General features: G+C 39.0%; 1 protein-coding gene across 6 annotated transcripts in view; it reads left to right on the forward strand.

Annotated features, from left to right (window-relative positions):
* The window catches only part of FERMT2 (FERM domain containing kindlin 2), a 94,325-nt gene that overhangs the window by 7,267 nt on the left and 60,896 nt on the right, over positions 1–26,162 (forward strand). For all 6 annotated transcript variants that reach the window (XM_050796889.1, XM_050796890.1, XM_050796892.1 and 3 more), the window contains exon 3: positions 24,735–24,968. In XM_050796889.1, the coding sequence (XP_050652846.1) occupies positions 24,735–24,968 (234 nt within the window). The remainder of the gene's footprint in view (positions 1–24,734; positions 24,969–26,162) is intronic.

The following is a 26,162-nucleotide window of genomic DNA, read 5'->3' on the forward strand; positions in this document are numbered from 1 at the left end:
AAGACATTGTTTAACCTTTTTAAAATAAGGTTCTTAGTATCAGTGCAAATTTCACTTCAGAGTGATTTTTTTTTTCTTTTGAGATAAGAGTTTTGCTCTGTCACCCAGGCTGGAGTGCAGTGGCACGATTTCAGCCCACTGCAACCTCCGCCTCCCAAGTTCAAGTGATTCTCCTGCCTCAGCTTTCCAAGTAGCTGGGATTACAGACATCTGCCACCACGCTAATTTTTGTATTTTTAGTAGAGATGGGATTTCACTGTGTTGACAAGGCTGGTCTTGAACTCCTGACCTCAGATGATCTGCCCACCTCGGCCTCCCAAAGTGCTGGAATTACAGGCATCAGCCACCACGCCTGGCCAAGAGTGATATTTTTATAATTTCTTTTTCACATAGTTTATTTTTAAAATTTAGTTTACTTCTTAGCTTACTATTAAATAAACTGTTAATAATAGTTTTAGACATCATTGGATGTAGATTTCCCATAATGTCAGCTGTTCTCAGACTGTAGTAGTTGCTAATGGAGGCACAGATTATTAAAAAATAACAGGTTGCCTAGTGTGTTGGAAGATCTGGATTTAACTTCTGGCTCTGTCTGCTACTTTACTGTTTGTATGACCCTTGGACAATGAATCCAACCTGAGTGGGTTTTGACTTCTATAAAATACAAATTGAAAAAAGTTTTCTCATAGGTTTTGGTGAGAATTACGTGAGATAATATATATATATAGATACTACATATATATACTTTATATAAACTATTTGTGTTATACAAATGAGAGTGGCCACTTTCTCTGTGGCATTGAGTCTCTTGAGTATATGAAGTAGGAAAGAAAAAAAGGAAAAGTAGGTTAAAATATAATCTAGTATATTTAGTAAGTTCCAGCTTTGCTAGTGGGGAATTGCACTCCTCAAAAAAAGCTTAGTTCGCGATTGCTTTCTGTTCCTACCCTCTAAACAACAAGAAAAAACAGCTATCGTTTTGCTTTCCCGCCAACTTCCAAACACACACCTGCCTCTGCAGTGTAACAGAGAACTGTTTAAGTACCATTTTTGTAAGATTTGTGAAATGCAGTGGACCCATAAGTGGATGATGGTATTCCAGGGATTTGAAAAATTTAAAACCACGAAAGCATCAGTAGTATATTAATTCTCTATTTCATATATTCTATAAGAGCAGTGTTTTTAGTTCATTTATAGCAAAGGCACATGAAAACATTGGGCCTGTTTAGAAACTAATGAAAGTAGTTTCAGAAAAAAGCTGATGTATGCAGTATTTCTATTTAAATAATTATTTTACTGAAAAATTAATGCTTATGCCATGGAACATTTAAAAATGGGATATATGCCCAGTGAGAGGTAAACAGATACATCTGAAACTATATATATATATATATATATTTTTTTTTTTTTTTTTTTTTTTTTTGAGACGGAGTCTCGCTCTGTAGCCCAGGCTGGAGTGCAGTGGCCGGATCTCAGCTCACTGCAAGCTCCGCCTCCCGGGTTCACGCCATTCTCCGGCCTCAGCCTCCCGAGTAGCTGGGACTACAGGCACTGCAACCTCGCCCGGCTATTTTTTGTATCTCTTAGTAGAGACGGGGTTTCACCGTGTTAGCCAGGATGGTCTCGATCTCCTGACCTCGTGATCCGCCCATCTCGGCCTCCCAAAGTGCTGGGATTACAGGCTTGAGCCACCGCGCCCGGCCCTGAAACTATATTTTTAAATAATTCTTTTATTTCGTAATTAAGAAGTGTGACTTCTGCACTTGGATTTGTGGTTACAAATTCATATTCGTTATGAATATGACGTTACAAATATGTATATGTATATGAATATGACGTTACAAAATGTAATTATATTTGTTACAAATATTTGTTACAAATATAATTCGTTATAATTCATTCTTTAACAGATTACTTGCATAATTATTATATACTTGTTTTTCCTGTTAATTTTTTTTTCTTAATGTCAGGCTTTTTGAGGTCTGATTGACATATAGTAAAATTTATCCTTCTTAGTATAATATTCTGAGTTTTGACATGTAAAAGTACCACAGTCAAGATAGAAAACTTTTACAGTACTCCCAAAAGTTCCCTTGTGTTCTTTGTAATCATCTCATCTCCTCAAACCCAGATCCTAAAAACCACTGATAATTTGCCTTTTCTAGAATGGCCTGTAAATGGAACCATTCAGTATCTGTCTAGCTCTTTGAATCTGTTTTCTTTCACTTAGCATAATACATGTTAGCTTCGTTCATGTGTTTGTATCAATAGTTTTTTATTGCTGAGTAGCAGTCCATTGAATGGATGTATTTCACATTTTATCCATTTAGCAATTAAAGGGCATTTGAGTTACTTCCAGTTTGGGGAGATTATGAATAAGGCTGCTATAAACATCTGTTTGAATGCATATTTTCATTTTTCTGGGGTAACTACCTAGGCGTGGGATTGCTGGGTAGTATAGTAAGGATATGCTTAATGTTAGAAGAAACTGCCACACTTTTCCATAGTGGCCATGTCACTTTACCTTTAAATTTAATATTCCATAAATTTAATATTCTGGTTAGACAAATACCTTCACTTTACCTTCCTGTCAGTATTGTATGAGAGTTCCAGTTGCTCTCAGGTCTCCCCTGCCCCTGTTACTGTCAGAATTTAGTGTCGTTTGTTTTAATTTTAGCCATTCTAATAAGTAAGTAGTGCTATCTCATTGTGATTTTAATTTGCATTTCCCTAATGACTAACCTACTGGCTAAGTCGGTTTTTCAATTTCTAGAATCCCAGTATAGATAACACAGAGTAAACTATCCTTTAAGTTTGTTCCCGTGTCTTTGGAATGTGTAATGTGTTAGGATTCTTTGAAAATGGTTCTTCAAATGTGATAACTCTAAACTAAAAGATACATAAACAGTATCTAAAGATATCTAAATGTCTTTAAATATAAGATATCTACAGCCATACTCTTGTGGATTAAAGGGTCAGTATACAAATCCTGGTCTATTTCCCTTTGAGAATATTACAAATAATTGTTCATAGTAACTCACCTAGGGTTACACAGTAAAACGTTTTGAACGTTAATTGAAAGTGATGTCTTATGGTATTTTCTCTCAACTTCATTAATTCTGCTTGGAAGTGAATTCGTGTGTTTGAGAAAAAGAGATAAGCAGTCAATGATTACAATTTGAAGTTTACGTTTTGATTTCCTTCCATGATTCAGGTTTCAGACTCAGTTATCTGTCATTTAGATACATAAGGACCAGCCAGTGTCAGTGCAGTCAGAAAGGTCCTTGGGGTGACCTTTCTACACATATCAAGGTTTTTGGACTGATAACCTCCAGCCCAGAGAAGGTGACATCTACTTTAGAATCGGAAGGGAGTCTTTTCTCAGATATTTAACTGTCTTATTTTTTACATCATGTTGTAACTAAAAAATACATTAGGTATTTTAAAAATCAATTGTAATTTCAAAGCATCAGTGTAATGATGTTTTTGATATCTTTTTCTTAATGGAACACTCAGGGTTATGAATAAAACACCAGTAAAGTGCTAGCATTATTGATTGTAGATGAAGTTGTCTACTGGGTAAGTGCTTCCCAGCTTAGTGTTCCTTAATGTAGTTCCTGGGTTCAGATCTAAGAATTTTATAACCTTTGAAATTAAAAATAACTTGAAAAAAGCAAGTGATTCCTGTATAATTTTAAAAGTCTTATGCAAGGTGGCAGTGACTTCTGTTGCCAAGATGGAATGCCCTTGTTAAGCAGAGCATAGACTGAGAGGCAGCCCTCCCTGTCAGAATCCTGACTTGACCATATACTAGCTGTGTGACCTTGGGCTGTGTGACCTGTCTGTGTCTCTGGTTCCTCATCTGGAAAATGGGGATAATAACAGTATATTTGGATTATTGTAAGGATTATGTTAATACACTTGAAGTGTTTAGCTTTTATAAATGTAGCTATGATGATGATTACAGTCCCAGCTCTTTTACTGTTTGTAGATTTTCTCCTTATACTGAGCCAGATAAATAACAGCATTTTATAAAAGATTGAGAATGTGTCTTTTAAAAGGAAGCCATATAGCTCTTTTTTTTTTTTTTTTTTTTTTTGAGACCAGAGTCTCACTCTGTCATCCAGGCTGGAGTGCGGTGGTGCAATCTCAGCTCACTGCAACCTTCACTTCCCAGGTTCAAGCGATTCTAGTGCCTCAGCCTCCCGAGTAGCTGGGATTACAGGCACACACCACCACACCCTGCTAATTGTTGTATTATTTTTTTTTTTTTAGTGGAGATGGGGTTTCACCGTGTTGGCCAGGCTGATCTTGAACTCCTCACCTCAAGTGATCCACCCACCTCTGCCTCCCTAAATGCTGGGACTACAGGCGTGAGCCACCATGCCCAGCCGGAAGCCAAATAGTTCTGACTTATTCTCTACCATGTTAGAAATTGATTTTAAGTTTATTGTGCTACTTTGCGTCATTATTAGTAATACTATAAAGAATTAAGTATGAAGATCATCTAGAAGCAGATGTTATTCTTCCACATACACGAAATTACAGACTCACTATGCTAAGATAGGGAGTGTTTCCATAAATTCAATATTCTGGTTAGACAAATACCTTCTTTAAAAGGTGAATTTTATAGCACTTAGGGAGGCTGAAGTGGGTAGATCACTTGAGGCCAGAGTTTAAGACCAGCCCAACCAACATGGCAAAACCCTGTCTCTACTAAAAATACAAAAATTAGCCGGGCGTGGTGGTTCATGCCTATAGTCTCAGCTACTCGGGAGGCTGAGGCAAGAGAATCGCTTGAACCTGGGAGGTAGAGGTTGCAGTGAGCGGAGATCGCACCACTGCACTCCAGCCTGGGCGACAGAGTGAGACTCTGGCTCAAAAATAAATAAATAAATAAGTGAACTTTGTTAGTGGCTAAGAACTTACTGTAAGATGTGGCCAACTTATTAGTTACATATGACCTTGGGCAAGTTATTTTAACTTCTGATTATTTAATCTCACTTAGCTGTAGTTTATTTGTTTGGGGGGGGCTAATGTATTGACTAAATATGGTATTTAAAGGATTAACAATTCCTGATAATTAGTAGAATGACTGTACTAAGAGCTCAATAAAATGTAATCTCCAGTTATCCTTCAAATACTATGTAAACTTAAAATATAAATTTCAACTGTGGTTTTCAGTATTCTACTTGTTTTCATTTTATTTATGTAGTAGTTAACCATAAACCCCTTCTTATTTAATCTCTTGTTGAAACCATTTTAACAGTTTTTCTTGCCTTTGTAAATTCTGTTTAATGGTTGTGAAGTGTCTGAATACGTTCCTTGAAGTCCGACTGTCTGGGTTTAAATACTAGCTTCACTACTTACAAGCTTTGTGACACTGTGCCAAGTTATTTAACATCTTTGTGACTTAGTTTCCTTATAAGCAAAATGGGGTTGTAATCTTACCACTTAGGGTTGTTGTAAGGATTAAATGCATATACATGTGTAAAGCACTTAGAGCAGTTCTCAGCACATAGTAAGTAGTAGTTAGACTAATAATTGTTTTATTGAGGATCCTTTTGGAGTTTGACCAGTAAATTTGTTGAGGATCCTCAATGAGTTTAGGCAGTAAATTCCTTAAAGAACTTAAAATAGCAAAGAAGGGCCTTAGGTGAGAGAGGACATTGATATGTAAACATTCCTGCATAGAGATAAATCTATATACTCATGCTCTGTTTTTGGTAGGTTATAGAGGTATATAGCATGAGACGTGTGTAGGAATGTGAGAAACATAAACTGGACTGTAGTAGCAGCAGCAAACACTTATGGATAGCCAACTATTATATAGCGAGGCATAGTCCTGGCTCTCAATATGAGCAGCTTGCTAGTAACAAAGTAAAAAAAGAAAATTACTTTAAGTCGATGATCTGATTGAGAAGTGCCAAATAAGTAGCCCTTGAATACAGGAAGACAGAGATTTAGAGTCATGAGTAATAACCGGCCTTATTTAAGGGGAGATAGAGTGGATAGTTAGGAAGAAAGGCATTCCAGGTTGGGGATTGCAGTGTTCATGGTGTATTTTAGACTAGCTTAGAGAAATAGAAGAAAAGCTTATAGAGAAGAAAGACATAGTTAACTGTGAAATGATACTCTATTATTCCTTAACTTACCCAGTTAATATTTTTAAATGAGAGCCTACTGAATGCCAGAGACTCTACTACAAACTAGTATGAACAAAATTAACTCATTCCTTACCCTCATTCTACTTGCAGTCTTAAGGTAAAGACAGTCTTTATTTTTATTATTATTGGTTTTTTTTTTTTTTTTTTTTTTTTTTTTTTTTAAACAGAGTCTTGCTTTGTTGCCCAGGTTAGAGTGCAGCGGCACGATCTAAGCTCACTGCACCCTCCACCTCCAGGGTTCAAGCAATTCTCGTGCCTCAGCCTCCCGAGTAGCTGGGATTACAGGCGTGTACCACCATGCCTGGCTAATTTTTTTGTATTTCTTTTTTTAGTAGAGTCGGGGTTTCACCATGTTGACCAGGCTGGTCTCCAACTCCTGACCTCAGGTGATCCGCCCACCTCAGCCTCATAAAGTGTTGGATTACAGGCATGAGCCACCGCTCTTGACCTAAAGACAATCCTTAAATAGTAATTACTATAATGTAGTGAGTAGTATGGTGATTGAAATACTTACAGGATTCTGTACTGGAGAACCGGCACCAAGCATATAGGATAGTATTTGTGGAGGGAAATGACTTTTAAGCTGAGACCTGAGAGTAGGAATTACCTAGGTGAAAAATGGGGAAATGTGGTTAAGGGATAGGATGACAGAACAACAGGCTGGGGAGAGGATGAGAATTCCCAGCATGGGAAGTTGGGGAAGGGAGGTTGGCCAGTTGAACTGAAAGAAGTCTAGTGATGATGGGGGAGCAATCCTAGGGAACCAGTGGCTTGACATGAGGCTTAAGAAGAAATAATCGGCCGGGCGCCGTGGCTCAAACCTGTAATCCCAGCACTTTGGGAGGCCGAGACGGGCGGATCACGAGGTCAGGAGATCGAGACCATCCTGGCTAACACGGTGAAACCCCGTCTCTACTAAAAAATACAAAAAACTAGCCGGGCGAGGTGGCGGGCGCCTGTAGTCCCAGCTACTCGGGAGGCTGAGGCAGGAGAATGGCGTGAACCTGGGAGGCGGAGCTTGCAGTGAGCCGAGATCGCGCCACTGCACTCCAGCCTGGGTGACAGAGCCAGACTCCGTCTCAAAAAAAAAAAAAAAAAGAATAAATAATGCTAAAGTGCTTTCTGAACCAGGTTTAAAAGATTTAGCATTATCCCCAGAGCTGTGAGATGCCCGTAAGAGACTTTAAATAGGGGGAGACATCAGATTTTTACGAATTGGAAATTCATCAGTTTCATATAAAATAACTTGCATGTAAGGTATAAGCAATGATAATCCTCTTGGATTTCAAGAAATAATTTTTCCAGTATACACTGAAGTTTTGTATTAGAATTTGTTAGTATTTTCTGAGATAAACTTACAGTGTAAAAGCCAATTAAATATTCTTACTAAATTGCTTTTCTTTTGAACTTTAGGATAGCTAGTGTCATTGATCACATTTAAGAGACAAACGCAACTAATACTTCCATAAGTCCAATACTCACTGGTGAGTTTTGCCCTGATGTTACTCTTAGAATTTGTCAGACATTTTCATTGCATGGACTCCGAGTCCTGTCTTCTAGAAATGAAGCCAGGTTGAACCAAATTAGCAATAAGCCAGCCTTCAGGATTGGATAGAAAGTTACCCACCCTCTGGAAATGAATAATTGGCATGCTTTCTGTTTGTGCACTCTGTAACTGCTTGCATGGCTTATGTGATCTGAAAAAGCTTCTTAACTGCTTTGAGTTAGTATGTCTTGTAGTATCAGATAATAAATTGAAATTGATAGACATTATTTCGGATTTGTAATTTCAAAAGGCTATCTGTAAACTTAGTTGATCTCTTTATTTTGAAGAATAAATTCCCCAGTTTTCAACTAGCTATGTAGAAGAATTGCAATTTGTCATTTTTCATTAGAGGTTTAGTTTCTTAGTCTGCTTGAGCTGCCATAACAAATATCATATTCTGGGTGGCCTAAACAATAAGCACTTATTTCTCACAATTCTGGAGGTTGCCAAATCTAAGATCAGAGTGTCAGCATGATTGGTTTCTGGTGAGGACTCTATTCCTGGTTTCCTCACATGGGGGAGGGAAAGGAAGAGAGATGGGAAACCAGCTGTCTCCTGTCTCCTCTTCTAAGGATACCAGTTCCACCAGAAGCACTCCACCTCCATGGCTTGATTTACCTCCTCAAGGCCCCATCTTCAGATACCATCATATTGGGGATTAGGGTTTCAACATATGAATTTGGGGGGACACAAACATTTAGTCCATAGCAGTTTCTAAATGTTTCCTGTAATTGGACACTGCCTCAGTTAGCCATTGGAGCCTTAATGTAAAATAATTTTCTTAATCTAAAATGGAATGGGGTACTTCAATTGAAATGTGTTTGCAGTTTAGATGATATGTAAACTTTGAAGCAGTTTACAGCTTCTGGTAGCAGATTAAAAACTTTCTTTTTGAAATATGACATACCGGACAGTTGCACTTTGGACAGTTGCAATTTTTAAATAACACTAGTTGTCTGACAACATGGCTCACATTTCAGTTGCTACCATACTTTATCTTTTAGTTTTATATATTAACTAAAATGTAACTGCATAAAGTACAAAACTTTTGCTGGCTATCTTTTCAGTCCACAAACACTATGTAAATGACAGAAGCCCATCATGATCAGTGACAAGTCATGTCACTTATTTCAAAGTCTATCTGTCATTGGCCACTGTGCATACGGTTCACACACAGAACAGTAGTGTGTAGTGTTGCCTCTTTGTCCCCCATGAGAAACTCATGATGTTTTACAAAAATGGGTAATTGAAAGAGTTGACCAACAAAGATAAAACTGCAGTGAATTAACAAAAGTGATCATGAAATGCTAGAAGTGATAGTTGAATCAAATATAAATGGAGTTAAAGAAGAAATAGCTCACCCTGGAAATGTGGATGCTTTCACAAGTTGAAAGACTATAGATATACAGCCAAAGGAATTTGGTGAAGGTAAACTTACATACATGATACAAGTGGTATGATAAAAAGGATGAAGATGTCCCAGAGGTAGTGACACTAGCAAAAACTTTGCATACTGAAGGAGCTGTCAGAGATACTTCATGATACTGAAAGAGCAAAGGATAAAATGTTATAAGTTGATCCAGACTCAGAAAGGAGTGTGATAGCTTGCAAAGGCATAAGAGATACTTGCTCCACTTCATAAGTTCTATGAGGAGAAGACAAGCACTATTTAAGCTATTCTTAAGTTTTCACAAAGAAATGTAACACTTCTCAATGTTTTTAATGTTTTAATTACAGTACACTAAATAAACATTAGTTTTGCTATTTTTTCCATTTCCATATGTACATTTATAATCAACAGAGTTTTTAATGTTTGACATGAACTTTTGTCTTGGAACAATTACAGTTTTTCAGTAGATTATTAAGAATGCTTTACATGCTGCCTGTATATTACAAATATTTGTATATTACAAGTAGTTTATAAATGTTTATTGGCTCTGGTCTCTGCTTTTGAGACACAAGATAAAATCAAAGACTCTTAATCTAGTGGGGAAATTAGTTACATAAAATAAATTACAATGAATTATATCATTCAAAGTGCTAAGGTATACTTTGCTGCTTTGACAGGTGGGTCATTGAAGATTCAGAGGTGGTAATATTTGAGCTGGTACTGGTGTCTGATTTTGCCAGTTTGATAAAGGGGGAAAGGAAAAGGTGCCAATCAAGGAGATCTGAAACACCAGCTTGTTCCACAAACCAGGCCAGAACAAAAGCTGCATCTGGGTGTGGTAAGAGCCCTAGAAAAAGGCAATGTGGGGCACAGATTTGTGGAACCTGTTAACGGATTATAAGATACTTCATTCAGTAAACAGACTTGGAAAGGTTTTTGTTTTTTTGTTTTTTTTTTCTGAGATGGAGTTTCACTCTTGTTGCCCGGGCTGGAGTGCAGTGGCACGATCTTGGCTCACCGCAACCTCCGCCTCCTGGGTTCAAGCGATTCTCCTGCCTCAGCCTCCCAAGTAGCTGGGATTACAGGCATGCACCACCACGCTCGGCTAATTTTGTATTTTTAGTAGAGACGGGGTTTCTCCATGTTGGTCAGGGTAGTCTCGAACTCCCGACCTCAGGTGATCCGCCCACCTTGGCCTCCCTAAGTGCTGGGGATTATAGGCAGGTGCTACCACACCTGGCTCAGACTTGGAAAATTTTTAAGTGGACAAATAAACTGATCAAGTTTGCATTTTAAGAGATAACTCTGGATAGTGTTGTAGAAAATGGGGTTATAGTAGTTCAGGGTAGAGATGTTGGGGACCTGAACTAAGGCGATGTAGAAGGAAAGGAAGGGACACATTAGCAGCTACTTAAGGGATAGACTCCATATTACTTGGATGGAAAGAAAAGCTGAGGGAGAGGAAAAAGTAAAATACAACTTGTAGAGATAAATAGTATCTAATTTCAAAGATATAAAGATTAGATTACTATAATGACTGTTGTGTGATCTTGGTGTAGGTCTTTCCTTACTTTGCTAGATGGGATAGGGCAGAAATGTAGGGAGGAAATATTTACATGCTTCATTGCCAGTGTTTTTTGTTTGTTGTTTTACATTTTGTTGATTAATAACTCCATACGAGAGAATAAGATTCAGCAGAGTTCAAAAGTATATGTTGGGTAAGTTAGAGTTGGGGCTTTTTTTAAAGCTTTCTTTTCCTGTTTTTCATGGTTGTGGAAACTCATTATAAAAACTTAAGTTAGGTCCTGGATGATAGTGTTGTAGATTGCACTGTTGAGAATTCTGTTCCTCTAGAATACAGAGTAGTTCCGGAAGGGAGGATTGTCCCTCTAGAAGTAGATTAAAGAGTAATTTAGGAATTCGCTTCTGGTCTTTCTAGAATAATCTAATTACCAATGAACAGTCTTAAGGAAGAGAGGAATGACTCAGAAGTTATTCCAATTATTTTTGGACAGTAGAAGTCTTAATTTCCAGTATAAAACCAAAAGTGAGTACATCATTATTATTATTATTCTTAATTGCTTCTTTGCATTCATAGCCATCTGTGTTCTTTGGTTGTTTCAAAATCAGTTTAATTTTGCATATTAGTATATGCATTCTTCAAGTAGTTATATGGCTACTAACCATAACCTTTTTGAGTTTTATTGTCTGTGGTTGCCATTATTAAATCAGTGAAAGACATGCGTAATAAAAATATTCCTTTATTTAATAATCTCTTTGCCTCCTTGTGGATGTTCTATCTTCTTTCTCCTAAATACCTATTTCCTATAAGAGACGAGCAGGATAATCATCAGGATTTTACTGTGAAATGTAAATGAGTCCTGACATTAGTCTTTTGTCCTCATATGCAACATACCCAGACTTGCTTCTCTTCTGCGTAACTTTATCTTGGCTAATGGAGTGTTATTTAAGAGTGCCACCTCTGAAATCACACTGATCTGGAGTCAAATCCTAATTCCTACATATGCTAACTTTATGAACTTTGGCCAAGTTATGGAACTTCTCTCTCCTTTCATTTTCTCATCTATAAAACAAAGAGATTATAATGGTATTTATCTTTTAACATTTATTTTTTTCTTTTTCTGTTTTTTTTTTTTTTTTTTTTTTTTTTTTTTTTTGAGACCGAGTCTTGCTCTGTCGCCTAGGCTGGACTGGTGCAATCTGGGCTCACTGCAACCTCTGCCTCCCAGGTTGAAGCGATTCTCCTGCCTCAGCCTCCCAAGTAGCTGAGACTACAGGCGCCCGCCACTACACCCAGCAAATTTTTTGTATTTTTAGTAGAGACAGGGTTTCGCCATGTTAGCCAGGATGGTCTCTATCTCCTGACCTCGTGATCCGCCAGCTTTGGCCTCCCAAAGTGCTGGGATTACAGGCGTGAGCCACCGTGCCCATCCCTTTTAACAAATCTTACTGCTATTATCATCATCTATTTAATTATCAAGTTAGGAGCTTTCTGGCTTCCCCTCTTCACCTTCCAGCTGTCCTCTCTCATCTGAGATCAGTATCCTCGAGACCCATGATTCTAGCTTAGACAACTCCCTCACATTTGCCTCCTCTTCACCGTCTGCCGTATGTCAGGCACTGCTCCATAGAATATTGCGGTAAATTTGCTGCCAGACTCTTAATTTGTGCCTCATAATCAAATCAAAGTCATGTTAATGAAACAATCTGAGAGCCTCCGTTGCCTACAGGACGGTTTCTCTCAGCACGTTTGAACTCTCACATCTTTTAAGACCCAGGTGAAAATGCCAGGCTAAGCTAATTAATCTTTCACATGTAACATTGGTTGCTTCTGTGACATTTTGTTTATCTTTTTAGCTCATTTGTCTGTGTCTCTCACTTGGAGTGTAAGTGCCACTGGGATGGTAATTCTTACTAATTTTTATATCCCATTGCCCAACTTAGTGCCTGTCATGATAGTTACTTGGAAAATATTTATTAATTAGTGCATTGATTATACACCTGAAGAGCCACACTCTTCATCCATTTGCCTCATCTTTCCCTTTTTTGAAGGTCTGAGTGACTAAAGAGATCAGAACAGGAGGGCACATCCTAAAGCAGGATGCCCCATTGTCCTCAGCTCTAAAATTGAAAGAGAAATTTGGGAGGAGAAAGACCTAAAAGGGTCGAGAGTAAGGAGAGTGTGTGATTGAATACTGAGATTAATGCCTAGTGTCTTTTACATTTCAGTCAATATTAGGGATAATATTACAGACATTGTTTTTACAAACTTAAGCATTAATTTTACTTGTAGGCCCTGTCTTTACACATTATTGGCAATATAATCTCAGTAGAAACATCAGAAGAGTTGGAGTTGTCTATTTATTTGAGGCATTGGAAAGCAAAGCAAGTTAAAAACTCTTTATTGTCATTCGTTTAGTAGAGAAAAGAAACCCTGGCTTAAGACAACAAATTGTATCTGGGAAACAGGTTAATTCTTGGCATTCTGGAAAAGATGACTAGGGAGTAGCCAGGTACCCTGCAATTTTATATTCCTCAGGAAGCCATTGTCTCCCTCACAGTTGGGCAGCAGCATTTCCTTTCTTCCCCCATCCAACACACACTCTGCAGGTGCCATTGCTTGCAGTTTTTCTTACTTCTCAAGTTGAAACACTGACCATACATTCTGCAGAAGGCTTTATGATACAATTGGTGTGGTAGAGTATTGCTAGTCGTATAGGTCACATTATTTTTGGTTGGGTAACTTATCGTATGATTTGGAACCTAACTATTTATAGTGTTTTTCTATGATGAATCTGAATTCTCAGACTTACGAGTGGCCTTTTGGAATATAATCATTTTGCACAATAGGGATTGTCTTGAGCAAAGAAATTCATTCTTTTTAGAAGATGGTGAGAGAGAACAGAATGTCTGTTCAGTTTTATTTCCTTTTTCTAGGGGAATCTCTGCCACTCTTCTAGTTAGGATTGAAGTATGTTTTCTGAAGTTGAAGATAAAACGGATTTTTCAGACATACACCTAAATTAGTAAAACTTGTATTTACTTTTATTGATGGCTTAAAAATAAGCTTCTTGTTGAACTTGTTTTGAGTAATGAGAGATCTTTAAAATTTTCAAAATGAGGATTCATTCAATTTGTCAAATATTTCTTGCCTGCCCAGCACTGTGCTAGGTGCTGAAAATATAATGGTGATCAAAATAGGCATTACCTTTGTCTTCTTAGACAGTTCATAATCTATTAGGAAAGAAAGCTGGCACTCTCCTCCCCCACCTGTCCAACAACAAACAAAATAAATATCAGTTTTGATCAGTGATATCACAGGATACAGAAATAGAACAGTATGGAGGGACATAGAACATTGGAGGGCTAGGGTAGCTCAAAAAGGCTTCTCTGAGAATTTGGAATTAATGCTAAAATCTGGAAGATGAGAGAGAGTTAGACATTCCAGGAGTGGAGTAGCATGTGCAAGGGCACTGAGGCAGGAAAGAACTTAGTTACATGATTCTTAGAACTAAAAAAGGCCAGTGTGGCTGGAGCAAAGGAAGAGTAGCACAGGATACATTTGGAGGAGTAGATAGGCCGTATTGTGTGGAGCTTTGTAGACCTGATAAGGCATTTGGATTTTATTGCAGTTAGAAGCAGTTGCAAAGGATTTTCAGCAGGGGAGTGGCATGAAAGTGCTGAACAGATGACTCTGGCTGTTGTGTGGAAAGTGCTGAGTGGAATGCAGGAGACCAGTTAGGAGGCTGTGGCAGTAGTCAGTGCAAGAGATGATGGCAGCCTGAAGTAGGGTGGTGCCAGTCGAGACTGGAGTGGACGTTTTTGGAAGTGGATCTGACAGTTTACTGTCAAATGTAAGGAAAGAGGGAAAGAGTATCAATGACTTTCAGATTCCTAGCTTGAGCAACTGGGTTGACAGTTGGTGCTAATTAGTATAATAACAGTAGGGATAAGAAAAAATTGGGTTACATTTTAGACAAATTGAGTTATCTGAGGGACATCAAGAAGAGATGTGAGATAGGCAGTAGGGTGTATAGGCTGGCGGTCTGAGCAGAAGGTTGGGCTGCTGACACCAATGATGAAAGTAAATGTCTTTTAAAGCCATGAGAATGGATGAGACCCCTGGAGAACCAATGTAAGGAGAGAAGCACATGGTTCCTAGAAGACAGGAAGGGCAGCGGAGCATAGGAGGTGGGATTAGCTTTAGATAGACAGGAAGAGGCACCTTTTCATGTTAACACAAAGACAGGAGGCCCATCTGAGTCCAAATGTAAGAAGGCTTGGGTTGACTTGAAGGTGAAAGAGTTTGAATCTGTGGCTTCTGAGTTTTCTGCAGTAGAATCCATGGTTGTCTACTGCAAAGGAGAAGGATTCTCAGAAATGTGAGAAGTTTGAGATACAGTGGTAGACAGAAAAAAACATAGTAGGATTCTCCAAGGGTGTCTTGGGCAAACGTACAGTAATTGTTTCAGTCTGCCTGGCTGTGAAATGAAAGAGGGAAAAGTCTTGTAAGTTTAATAGATGAACGACTAAGTGATGTAGGTAAATGGTATGAGCAAGTAACCTGAAAAGCAGGAGAAGGACGCTTTCTGGTCTGCTTAGTCTGCATGGCTTGCTTACAGTAGGTCAGGACCAGCTTGTTTAGTGGCTTTGTCACTAGCACACTGGGATTGTAGTGTTCTTTACCTCCAGTCAGCTCTTTATTATGGTAATAGTTGTATCTCATTTGACTCTCAAGAGGGTCCTAAAACAAAAGGAAACAGCACAGAGTATTACAGTATTAGCAGAATACAAAAATATATATTTATCAGAAACAAGTCACGTGCCCAAAAACGTTATCTGTACTTATAAGTCACAATGACATGTTGCCTTAGCAAAGAATATCTAACGTAAGCTTTGCTTCTAGTTTATGGACATATGAGAATATTAAACAAATTTTGCATTTCTTTCCTGAACTAATACTTTAAAAATATGCAACTAGAAATTTACGCCCCCCAAAAGTAACATCTTAACCTCCTCTTCATTCCAAACTCTAAGTTGCTTACTTACTTTTAAGATGTGGTTACTTAAGGTAAGAAAAAATAAGTTATTTGATCAACTTTCATTTTTCTCTTTAGTCTGACAACATTATGGCATTAAATAAAGTCCAGGAGGTATTGGGCTGGTCCTTGTTTGGTCTCTGGTAATTTAGATGAGGCAGAACTGAGTCTCCAGGAATGTGAATATTATCTCAAAAAGTTAGTAACAGCTACTGTGCAAAGTTTGAAAGCCCAAGTCAAATCCTGGGCATGTGCATGGATGTGTGGTAAGGCATAGGTTCCAACTCTCGTGCAGAAACAACAAGAGTGAGATTTGATCAACTTTCTGTGCATCCTTGACCACCCAGCGTCAAGGGATCATCCCACCTCAGCCTCCAGGTAGCTAGGACCCCAGGCACAGGCCACCATGCCCGGATTTTTTTTTTTTTTTTTTTTGGTAGAGATGAGGTTTTGCTATGTTGCCCAGGCTGGCCTTGAATGCTTGGGCTCAAGCCACTGACCCACCTCAGCCTCCCAAAGTGTTGGGATTACAGGCGTGAGCCTGGCCAATAATTGCATCTTAGTAGCCTGTATCAAAACAGTCAAGTAGGAATTCGTAATCTTATTAGGAAAACATTAAATAGGATGTTTTCAATAATGTCTCCCTTCTCTGAGCTCATATTTTCTAGAGTGTAAGCGAGCTGGAATTGCATAAAGTGGGGCATAATATTCTCTAGCAAAAAGCTTTGAAATATGTATTTTTTGGCCGGGCGGGGTGGCTCAAGCCTGTAATCCCAGCACTTTGGGAGGCTGAGACGAGCGGATCACGAGGTCAGGAGATCGAGACTATCCTGGCTAACCCGGTGAAACCCCGTCTCTACTAAAAAATACAAAAAAACTAGCCGGGCGCAGTGGCTGGCGCCTGTAGTCCCAGCTACTCGGGAGGCTGAGGCAGGAGAATGGCGTAAACCCGGGAGGCGGAGCTTGCAGTGAGCTGAGATCCGGCCACTGCACTCCAGCCTGGGCGACAGAGTGAGACTCCGTCTCCAAAAAAAAAAGAAATATGTATTTTTTTTCTTTCTTCCTTCCTTTTTTTTTTTTTTTTTTTTTTTTTTGGTGACTCATGGAGTGGGAGAGCACTGTGATACCAAAAGCTGTTTGGTAGACTAAGCAATATTTCTCAGCCTCTAATGATGAGAAACCCAAGCCTTCTGTTCCTTAGAATACACAGATGTTATATTTGTAAAGCAAGTGTATGACCACTTCCTGAATTTGAGGAGCATTCTGTTACAGTTGAGGGAGGATATTTTTGTTGATTCAGTCAATGTTGTAGCAGTTTGCAGTGTTAATGATAGGAGTTTGAGTGTCTGTCAGATACTGTTATGCGCAGGTGATACGGTGGTGATGGGATCTGTTAAATAAGGGAGGGACACAGAAATAACTCTTTCCAGAATGCTGGCGAAGTGTTTTGAAGAATTAACGTATTTTACTAAAATTTGTTATAGAAGTAAGAATTTTGCTAGGTATAGTAAACTATAAGTAGTGCTTGACTTAAAAGAATTACTAAACAAGCCAAATTTATGAGTAAATCATAAAATCCCTTTTCTTTCCCAGAGAAGGAAAACAAGTGATGGCTTCATAATAGTATAACTTTTTACCCAACTCCCCACCCCCGAGCCTTTCTGTGAAAGCTTGTATTTGTGATGGGTTACTTCTGAAAGTTTAGAATCGAAATTTGAAATATAAGATTTACCGAATAAAAGTTGACCTATACCTGGAGGATAACTGAAAATCATGACCTTGGGGAAATGGACTGTCAGAGCAAGTTTTTGAGCGTGGTCTACGCCTTGAATGGTTTTATAATGCAGATGAATGAATCTACTCGGATGATGTTTGCTAACTTCTGGCCAAGTGCCAGGCTGATAGTGTGTGTGTGTGTGTGTGTGCGCGCGCGCGCGTGTGCACATGCATTCAGTCATCTAATGTTTGAAATACCAAGCCTGCCATTCTGGACAGCAGAAATGTTTATTTAGAACATAGTCCAGAGTCTAGTTTAGAACGTGTAAGGGAGTTCATGTATGGAAAGTTTCCCAAAGCTTTAGTTTATGCAAATTCAGGGAATTTCAACGTTATTTCCTTATGGATTTTGATGTCACACAGGACACTAAACCGCTACTTTAGTGATCCAGTAGTATGTTCATTTGCTTGCTGTTATTTATAAGTATTTGTTGATAACCATTTTCCTTTTAAAGTCATCATAATGTGTTCATGCTTCTATTCAGTCTTCAGCTAGAGGAAAACTTAAATGTGTGTTGATGTCTGAAATCTGTTCTGCACACAGTGGGTTTTTCAAGTTAGAGTTGCATAGTCTGTTATGATTTAACTGGCTACTTTAGAGATAAGCTGTGCTGTAATACACTTGATAACTAAGTGCTTTCAAGAGTTACTGCATCCGTGCCGGGTGCGGTGGCTCGTGCCTGTACAGCACTTTGGGAGGCCAAGGCGGTTGGATCACTTGAGGTCAGGAATTCAAGACCAGCCTGGCCAACATAGTGAAACCCCACCTCTACTAAAAATACAAAAATTTGCTAGACTGGGTATGGTGGTACCTCTCTGTAGTCCCAGCTACTCCAGAGGCTGAGGCAGGAGAATCACTTGAACCCGGGAAGTGGAGGTTGCAGTGAGCTGAGATCACACCACTGCTCTCCAGCCTGGGCAACAGAGCAAAACTCCATCTCAAACGAAAGAAGAGTTACTGCATCGAGATATACTACTTCACACACACACACACACACACACACACACACACACACACCTGTGCACACAATTTGTGCCATTAAGTGCTTTTTTTTTTTTTTTTTTTTTTTTTTTTGGAGAAAGAGTCTTGCTTTGTTGCCCAGGCTGGAGTGCAATGGCACAACCTTGGATCACTGCAACCTCTGCCTCCCGAGTGTGAGCCATTCTCCTGCCTCAGCCTTCCCAAGTAGCTGGAATTGCAGGTGTGCACCAACAGGCCCAGCTAATTTTTGTATTTTTAGTACAGATGGGGTTTCACCATATTGGCCAGGCTGGTCTCAAACTCCAACTTCTGACCTCAAGTAATTTTCCCATCTTGGCCTCCCAACATACTGGGATTACAGGAGTGAGCCACCGCTCCCGGCCTTTAAGTACTTTTTGATGTGCAGTTAGCTTTTATGCTTGCCTGGGCAAATGCTTCTCAGTTGGTGTACCATCATTTTTCTCAGGATTTTCATCAGTGTATAAAATTTGTTTTTGCTACTGATGAATAGAATAGGTATGTTCTTGTGATATTCTGAGTAGAGCCAATTGTGTGACTTGATGTGGAGATACTGTTATTTTCAAAATAAGATAGGTAGTGTAATATAAAGCCAGCACCAAAGAAAGAGCTGATTTTCTGGAAGTTGGGAAAATATTGCTTTGCCTGTTCGAGAGGGCTCAGTCAGGTCTTTAGAGAGTTTTGAAGTGATATTCTGCTGAAGGGCAAATTAATGAATGATAATTAGAATTATAAATGATCTGAAATATGAAGTCATTTCAGCTGCTTTTAAAATAATGCTGTAATAGCTTTCCCTTTTTAAAAACGAAGCTAAAAATGCTCCTTGGGTCTGCCATTTCCTTTTTATCTATCTACTAGCTATTATTCTGTGATTCTACCAGCTATTATTCTATTGCTATTATTCTCCTTGCTACAGTAAAATATCCAGAAAAAGTTGCCTGTATTTCTTATTTGTGCTTCCTCACCTCCCATCCATTATAACTGAAATGGTTGTCATTTCCACTCTCACATTAACTTCTTGCACACACTCTTGCAAGAGTGAAGTCTTGCATACCCCCATCACCACACTTCTTCAAAATTATCAGTAATGATTTTGAAACAGATGACTCCTACTTAAAACCATTTCCTAGACCCACAGAGATTCTGATATATTTGGTTTGAGAGATGTCACCAAGATGGTGGAATAGGAAGTACCAGCCTTCATCTGCCCATAAAAAAATAACAGACAGCTGTTCACAAACCAAAATAGCCCTAGTTTAGGGTGGGGCCAGGCATCAGTATTTTTAAAAAGCTGCTCAGATGATTCTAATGCCAATCAGGCAGAAAACTACTGCTCTAGGGGCTTATCTCATACATAATAACACCTAAACCATGTAGTGTGACCTACAAGGCTCCTGCCTGTCTCTCTGATGCCACCTCCTACTGATCTCCGTTTCCTCTCCTCTAGCCACCTTGGTCTCCCTCAGTGATGCTGGAACTTTGTTTTGTTCATCGTTATATCTCTAGCACTAAAGTAGTGCCTTCTTGCACACAGTATATGTTCAACAGATATTTGTTGAATCCACAAATATTTTTATAACACTGTTTGATGTTCTTATTCTGTAGTAGTGATTACTCTGCAAGTAATGCTGTCTAGGTTGGTAGTGTGTTGAGTCTTTAGGAATGCTACCGAAAGCCCGGTATGTGAACATAAGTCACAAGCCCCCACAGTCCAGCTTATCTGTCTTCTAACACTGTCTTCTACTTTGCTGTCAGAACACCTACTTTTCTGTTTTTATCTCTTGCCATGAGTGGTATTGATACTTCTGATTTTTTTCTGGTCTCCTATTTCTGCTTTTATTTTGTCTAATTTTTTTTCCCTATATTGTTATTCATCCACTAGTTTCTCTGGGTGAAAAAGACTAGTTTTACCAGCATTGCCAGTCAGTAAGAGAGCTTATTTTTTTCTGTGGGTAAACAGACCACTCATAGGATGTCCAGTACGTAATCTTTGGATCCTGTCCCTTTCTCTTGCTAGGTGCAGGTGGGTAGCTCCTTTGAGAAGCCAAGGTGAAATTGATGGGGGAGGGTCAGGTTTTAAAGGGAAGAATGGGTATCAGGGGAGATACATGTTTCTGAGGCCACAGTTGGAAGCCTAATTGATGGAAAATTGACGTTTTATTACACTGTTAACCCTGCTTACAGCAGGGGCCTGCAAAGTTTTCTTTTTTTAAATATAGATAGTAGGTCTTTTGGGCTTTTGGTCTTTGTGGGCTATGCAGTCTTTGTCCCAATAACTCTAGTCTAATGTTGTAGTGCAGAAGTAGTCATAGACAGTGTGTGAACACAGTAGTGTGGCTGTGTTTCATAAAACTGTTTATGGGCATTGAAATTTCAACTTTATATAAAATTATGTAAAATACTGTTCTTTGGATTTCCCCTCTCACCACCACCACCACCACCACCACCACCACCACCACCACCACCAGTTAAAAATAGTCAGGAGCCATGTAACAATATTTCAGTCAACTACAGCAGACTGTTTATACATCTCTGGTACCATAAGATTAATAATACCTTATTTTTACTATACCTTTTCTATACTTAGCTACACAAATATTTATCACTGTGTTACAGTTGCCTACAGCATTCAGTACAGTAACAAATGTACAGGTTTGTATCCTAGGATCAAGAGGCTATACCATATAGCCTAGGTGTGTAGTAGGCTGTACTGTCTAGGTTTGTCAATACACTCTTTGATGTTCATACAACAGTGAACTTGCCTAACATCACATTTCTCAGATCTTATCCCCCTTGTTAAGTGACTCATGACTGTACAAAAGCTGTTCTTAGCTGGTGAGCCATAAAAAGGCAGAAGGCAGGATTTGGTCCTTGGGCCATTCATAGTTTGCTAACCTCCAGCTTCACATTTATGTAGTTTTGACTTGGAAAGTCGAGTTCTTGACCAGTAGTCCTTTTCATACCTCACGTTATAAAAACTCTTTAGATTTTGTGGTTGTTGGCACATGACCTCTTTATTAGTATCCATTTGTAAATTTTGTCCCCAAAAGCTCCTTATCACGTTGGTGTCTTTGCCTCCTATGTTTTAGCACCTACTCCTGGGCCACAATGTTTGAGCCTTTTATTATGTCTTTGCAGCTTTGCTTCTGCTCTGCTTCTACAATAAAACAGCTATTTTTTTTAAATTTAATAAACATTCCTTTCAGGCTGTATACAGGTGCTATGGAGGCCCCCCTCTTTCACGCAGTTCACCTGCACTCCTGGTGGCCAGATCCCCAACATGCTGACAAGCTCTTTTCCTTAGGTGCAGGGATTGAGCTTGCTCTGCCTGAGTGCGGGGCAGCCAGCTCCATGCTGGCAGCCAAGAAGTGTTAAGAGTTTTTAATGTCATGGCCCCAGGAGTAACCCTTAACAAGGAAGTGGAGAGATACCTGGTCTTTCTCCTGTGGGAGAGTTCTGAGGCATGCCCTGAGGGACTGAACTCCAGGTGCTCACAGCAGTGAGGAACCTCCAGTCAGCTTTTCTCCCCGTCTCACTTTCACTGATCCCCTCAAGTGTGCTTCCTGGGATTTCCTTCCCGCAAATAAGCTGCTTGCACCCAAGTTCTTAGATCAGGGATGCCTTCTGGAGGAACCCAAATGACATGTGCTGGTGGACTCCTATTACTCTTACAGCTCTTTTTCTCCTTTCCTCCCCACTGGGAGTATATGAAGTAGCTTCCTTAGTGGTTGACGTTGACACTAGATGTGGGAAAGGAAGTATTACAGGTTGAATATTCCTTATCTGAAAGCTTGAGACCAGAGTGTTTCTGATCTTGAAGTTTGAAATATTTGTATTGTACTTACCAGTTGAGCATTCCTAATCCAAAAATCTGAAGTCTGAAATGTTCCAAAGTCTAAAACTTTTTTTTCCCCCCCCCAGTTTCTGAGCATTTTGGATTTCAGAGTTTCAGATTAGGAAGGCTCAACCGGTATATACCACCTGCCGATCATTCAGTTCAGCTCAGCAGTAACTCTGCTGGGTTACCAGCGTTCTTTGCAGTTTACCTTTTTCTGCCCTTAATTTTCTATTTCTGGAAAGAAAAGTAATATGTGACCTTGGTTGTCTTCCATGAGGTAGATCAGAATTTTCTGTTTCCAAAAGTTAGTTGGCAGATTCTGTGCTAGAAAGTAGGGTGTAGGGTACTACATACAATTAAGTATCACAATTAAGCAAGTGGTCATAAAATAGCAGTTACATGCATTTCTTTTGCCAAACTTCAAATAACATGATTGGCAGGACTTTGCGAAAACCACAGATGTTAAAATTTCAAAATGGTAATACGATCACAAGGAGCTATAGCCGTAATTCTCCCATTAAAGTACTTACTGATTAAAATAAGTTTTTAATGTCTGGAGAATTGAAAGTCTTTTTCTACCTGTGGCATGTTTCTTCCACAATGAGAACTTCAGTTGTATCAAGTAAATTTCACCATTGTAGAAGGTGTTTCGGCCATATAATCAATGTGGGAATTTGGTTTTTATTTGGGGATAGACTAGTTATGTGTGTGTGTGTTTCAGGTTCTAGATTAATACATACTTTTAATTGTCTTTAAGTTGATGAACTCTTTTTAAAGGTATGATTTTATTAAAATGAGCTTTATCTCAGAAGCATGATGGTTTTTAATTTTTATTTGCAAAAAGTTACTTTTTTTGTTTTTCTTGAGGTAGGGTCTCACTCTGCCACCCAGGCTGGAGTACAGTGGTGCAATCACAGCTCACTGCAGCCTCGATCTACCTCCTAGGTTCAGGCAATCTTCCCACCTCAGCCACCTGAGTAGCTGGGACTACAGGCACATGCCATCATGCCCAGCTAATTTTTTCTAGAGATGGGGTTTCACCACGTTGTCCAGGCTGGTCTTGAATTCCTGGGCTTAGGCAATCTGCCCACCTCAGCCTCCCAAAGTTCTGGGATTATAGGCGTGAGCCACTGTGCCCAGCATTCACATGTTTTTCCTTCCCCTGGAAGTTGTTGTTTTCCTTGAGACAGAGTCTCACTCCCTTGCCCAGACTGGATTGTAGTGTCACATCACAACTCACTGCAACCTTGACCTTCTGGGCTCAAGTGATCCTCCTACCTCAGCATCCTAAGTAGGTGGGACTGCAGGCACATGCCACTATACCTGGCTAATTTTAAAAAAATTTTTTTGTAGAGATGGGACTTCACCATGTTGCCCTGACTGGTCTCGAACTCATGGGCTCAAGCGATCCTCCAGCCTCAGCCTCCCAAAGTTCTGGAATTACAGGCACGAGCCACCATGCTGGGCCTGTTCTTTTTGTGTGTGTTTTGTTTTGTTTTCTGAAACATCACTTTCCCTTTTGTTGGCACTTAGTAAGTTTAACATACAATTGATCCCAAAAGCCTTTACTTTGATTGCGGCTTTAAAAACCAACTTCCTATCCTAGTCATAAGTAAATAAATAACTAGCTGAAGTTGGATTTTACTGCTACAAGCTTATTGTTATGACCTGCCTTATCTGGGGGTAACTAAATCTTGTGTAAATTACATTCTTTTCTTTATTTGGTTTCATTTAGTTGCATAAGGCTGTTAAATAGTTGAACAGATATTAATGTTTCCTGTTATACTTGTACCAGAACGTGCTCAGAGAAAAATGTTGGACAGTGTGACTTTAGATCCATTTTCGGGGATCTATTTGGGAGAGTATATGTGGCCAGAATGTAGTTTTTTTATTTTTGGAGCTTTCTCTTAAGTTACAGTGTTTCTCATGGGTGTTTTCCCTGTTCCTGCTCTTCACCTAGGATATTGGTTTCTGTTCACTTTGGTTCCCCATCTTTTCACCACCCCTTATTCACCTTGACATACTTCTGCAACTACATAAACCACAGTCTGTTCAGTTTCTCATTAGAATAGTATTGTCCATTCCTGTAGGACAAGTTCCAAGCCCACCAACTCCTTGTCTTTATTAATCCTTCCTATTCTAGCCCTCAGGGTTCTGTTTGTTTTCTGAGATCAAGAGAGTACTTTCTCCGTCATCCATGTGTCCCATTTTGTACTTGACTCGAACATTCTTAGATGCCCTTATATATTCTGCCTCAGCCACCTTGTGTACTGGCTTTTCAGGACAGAGCATGTTTTCTCAGCTGTTAGTGTTTCTTTTGTACCTGTCACATAACAGTAACTTAGTAGTTAATTATTTCTGTTAAATACCCAATTATCTAGTTTTCTGCTTTTAATTTCTCAAAGTAACCTTGGTGGTTTTTAAGTGATTTGTTTCTTTATTGTTTGTTTTTTATAGATGTAAAAAAAGATTGGTCTGACCATGCTCTCTGGTGGGAAAAGAAGAGAACTTGGCTTTTGAAGACACATTGGACCTTAGATAAGTATGGTATTCAGGCAGATGCTAAGCTTCAGTTCACCCCTCAGCACAAACTGCTCCGCCTGCAGCTTCCCAACATGAAGTATGTGAAGGTGAAAGTGAATTTCTCTGATAGAGTCTTCAAAGCTGTTTCTGACATCTGTAAGACTTTTAGTAAGTATTACATAAATTCTTAAAATACGAATTATGTGACGTACATATGACCAATGACTGACATAGCTTATCCCAAGGAATGGGGTGTAGGGCTGAACTGTCTATGTATACATGTATGTGTGTGAAATTTCTACTTCATTCAAGTTTTTCTATTAAGATAAATGCTGGGTGAAGGTGGAACAGGAAGAACCTAGTAGAGATTCTTTCCTTACTAGAATTATATCTGATATTTGTTATTTAATACTTTGTTTTTGTGGGGAGGGTAAGGAAACAGGCACTGTTTTCAGGGGAACATACATGACTTTGCAATGTTTCCTTCACATAAGTCACTATTTGATTTTAGTGATTCAGGCAGGTTGTGTCACTTCCTCCATTGAAGGCCTGACACAGCTCCTAAGGAAATGACTATGAGTGTTGTCTTCCTTCACCAGTCTACAATTTGAACATCCCTGTAGTATTTCTATTTATGCATTCTGAAATGAGATGTGGGTTACTTTGGCTGACCCAGTTATGTCATATGACAGGAAGTATTCAACCATCTGAGAAAATGTGAACTGCTGTCACTACCACTAGTGCAGAACTCTATTGTATTTTTTCCTATTTGAGAAGTTCTTGGTTAAAGATACATTTAGTGACTTCGTATTTTAATTCCAATAAAGAACTACAGTTTTTTATTCATGTTAAATTTTTAAATTATACTAGTAATTTATAAATATATTCTGTTGTAAAAGAATCAGTGAATATAGACATACATAGTAAGCTCCTCTTTCCCCTAAGTAATCATTCTTGACAGTTTGGTAATTTTCTATGCATTTATTTATCCATACATACCGGATTGTTTTTTAATAGGAGCATTTTATGTGTATTTTTTAAACTCAGTAATGTCTTAGAGATTTTTCTATGTGTTATACATTCTTTTAAGCTGTAATTCAGAGTATAGACGTACTATTAATTTACATCCAATCACCTCTTGGCCTTTTTGGCTAAGATCAAGTATAATTTATAACCACATTTCCCTGTTAATGATCAGTTAGGTTGCTTCACTCTTAGGGCAAATGCTGTAACATTTTCAAATGTTTTAAATGTTGCCGAAAACATTTGAAAATATTTTAGTTGGGCTAGCGCCAGCGTACCCAGTCTTCCTTGCTGGTGTCAGCACCCACACCCACTGCTAGAGCCTGTGGGCAAATGCTG

This window comes from Macaca thibetana, chromosome 7 (assembly GCF_024542745.1).
Source record: "Macaca thibetana thibetana isolate TM-01 chromosome 7, ASM2454274v1, whole genome shotgun sequence".
Classification (NCBI taxonomy): Eukaryota; Metazoa; Chordata; class Mammalia; order Primates; family Cercopithecidae; genus Macaca; species Macaca thibetana.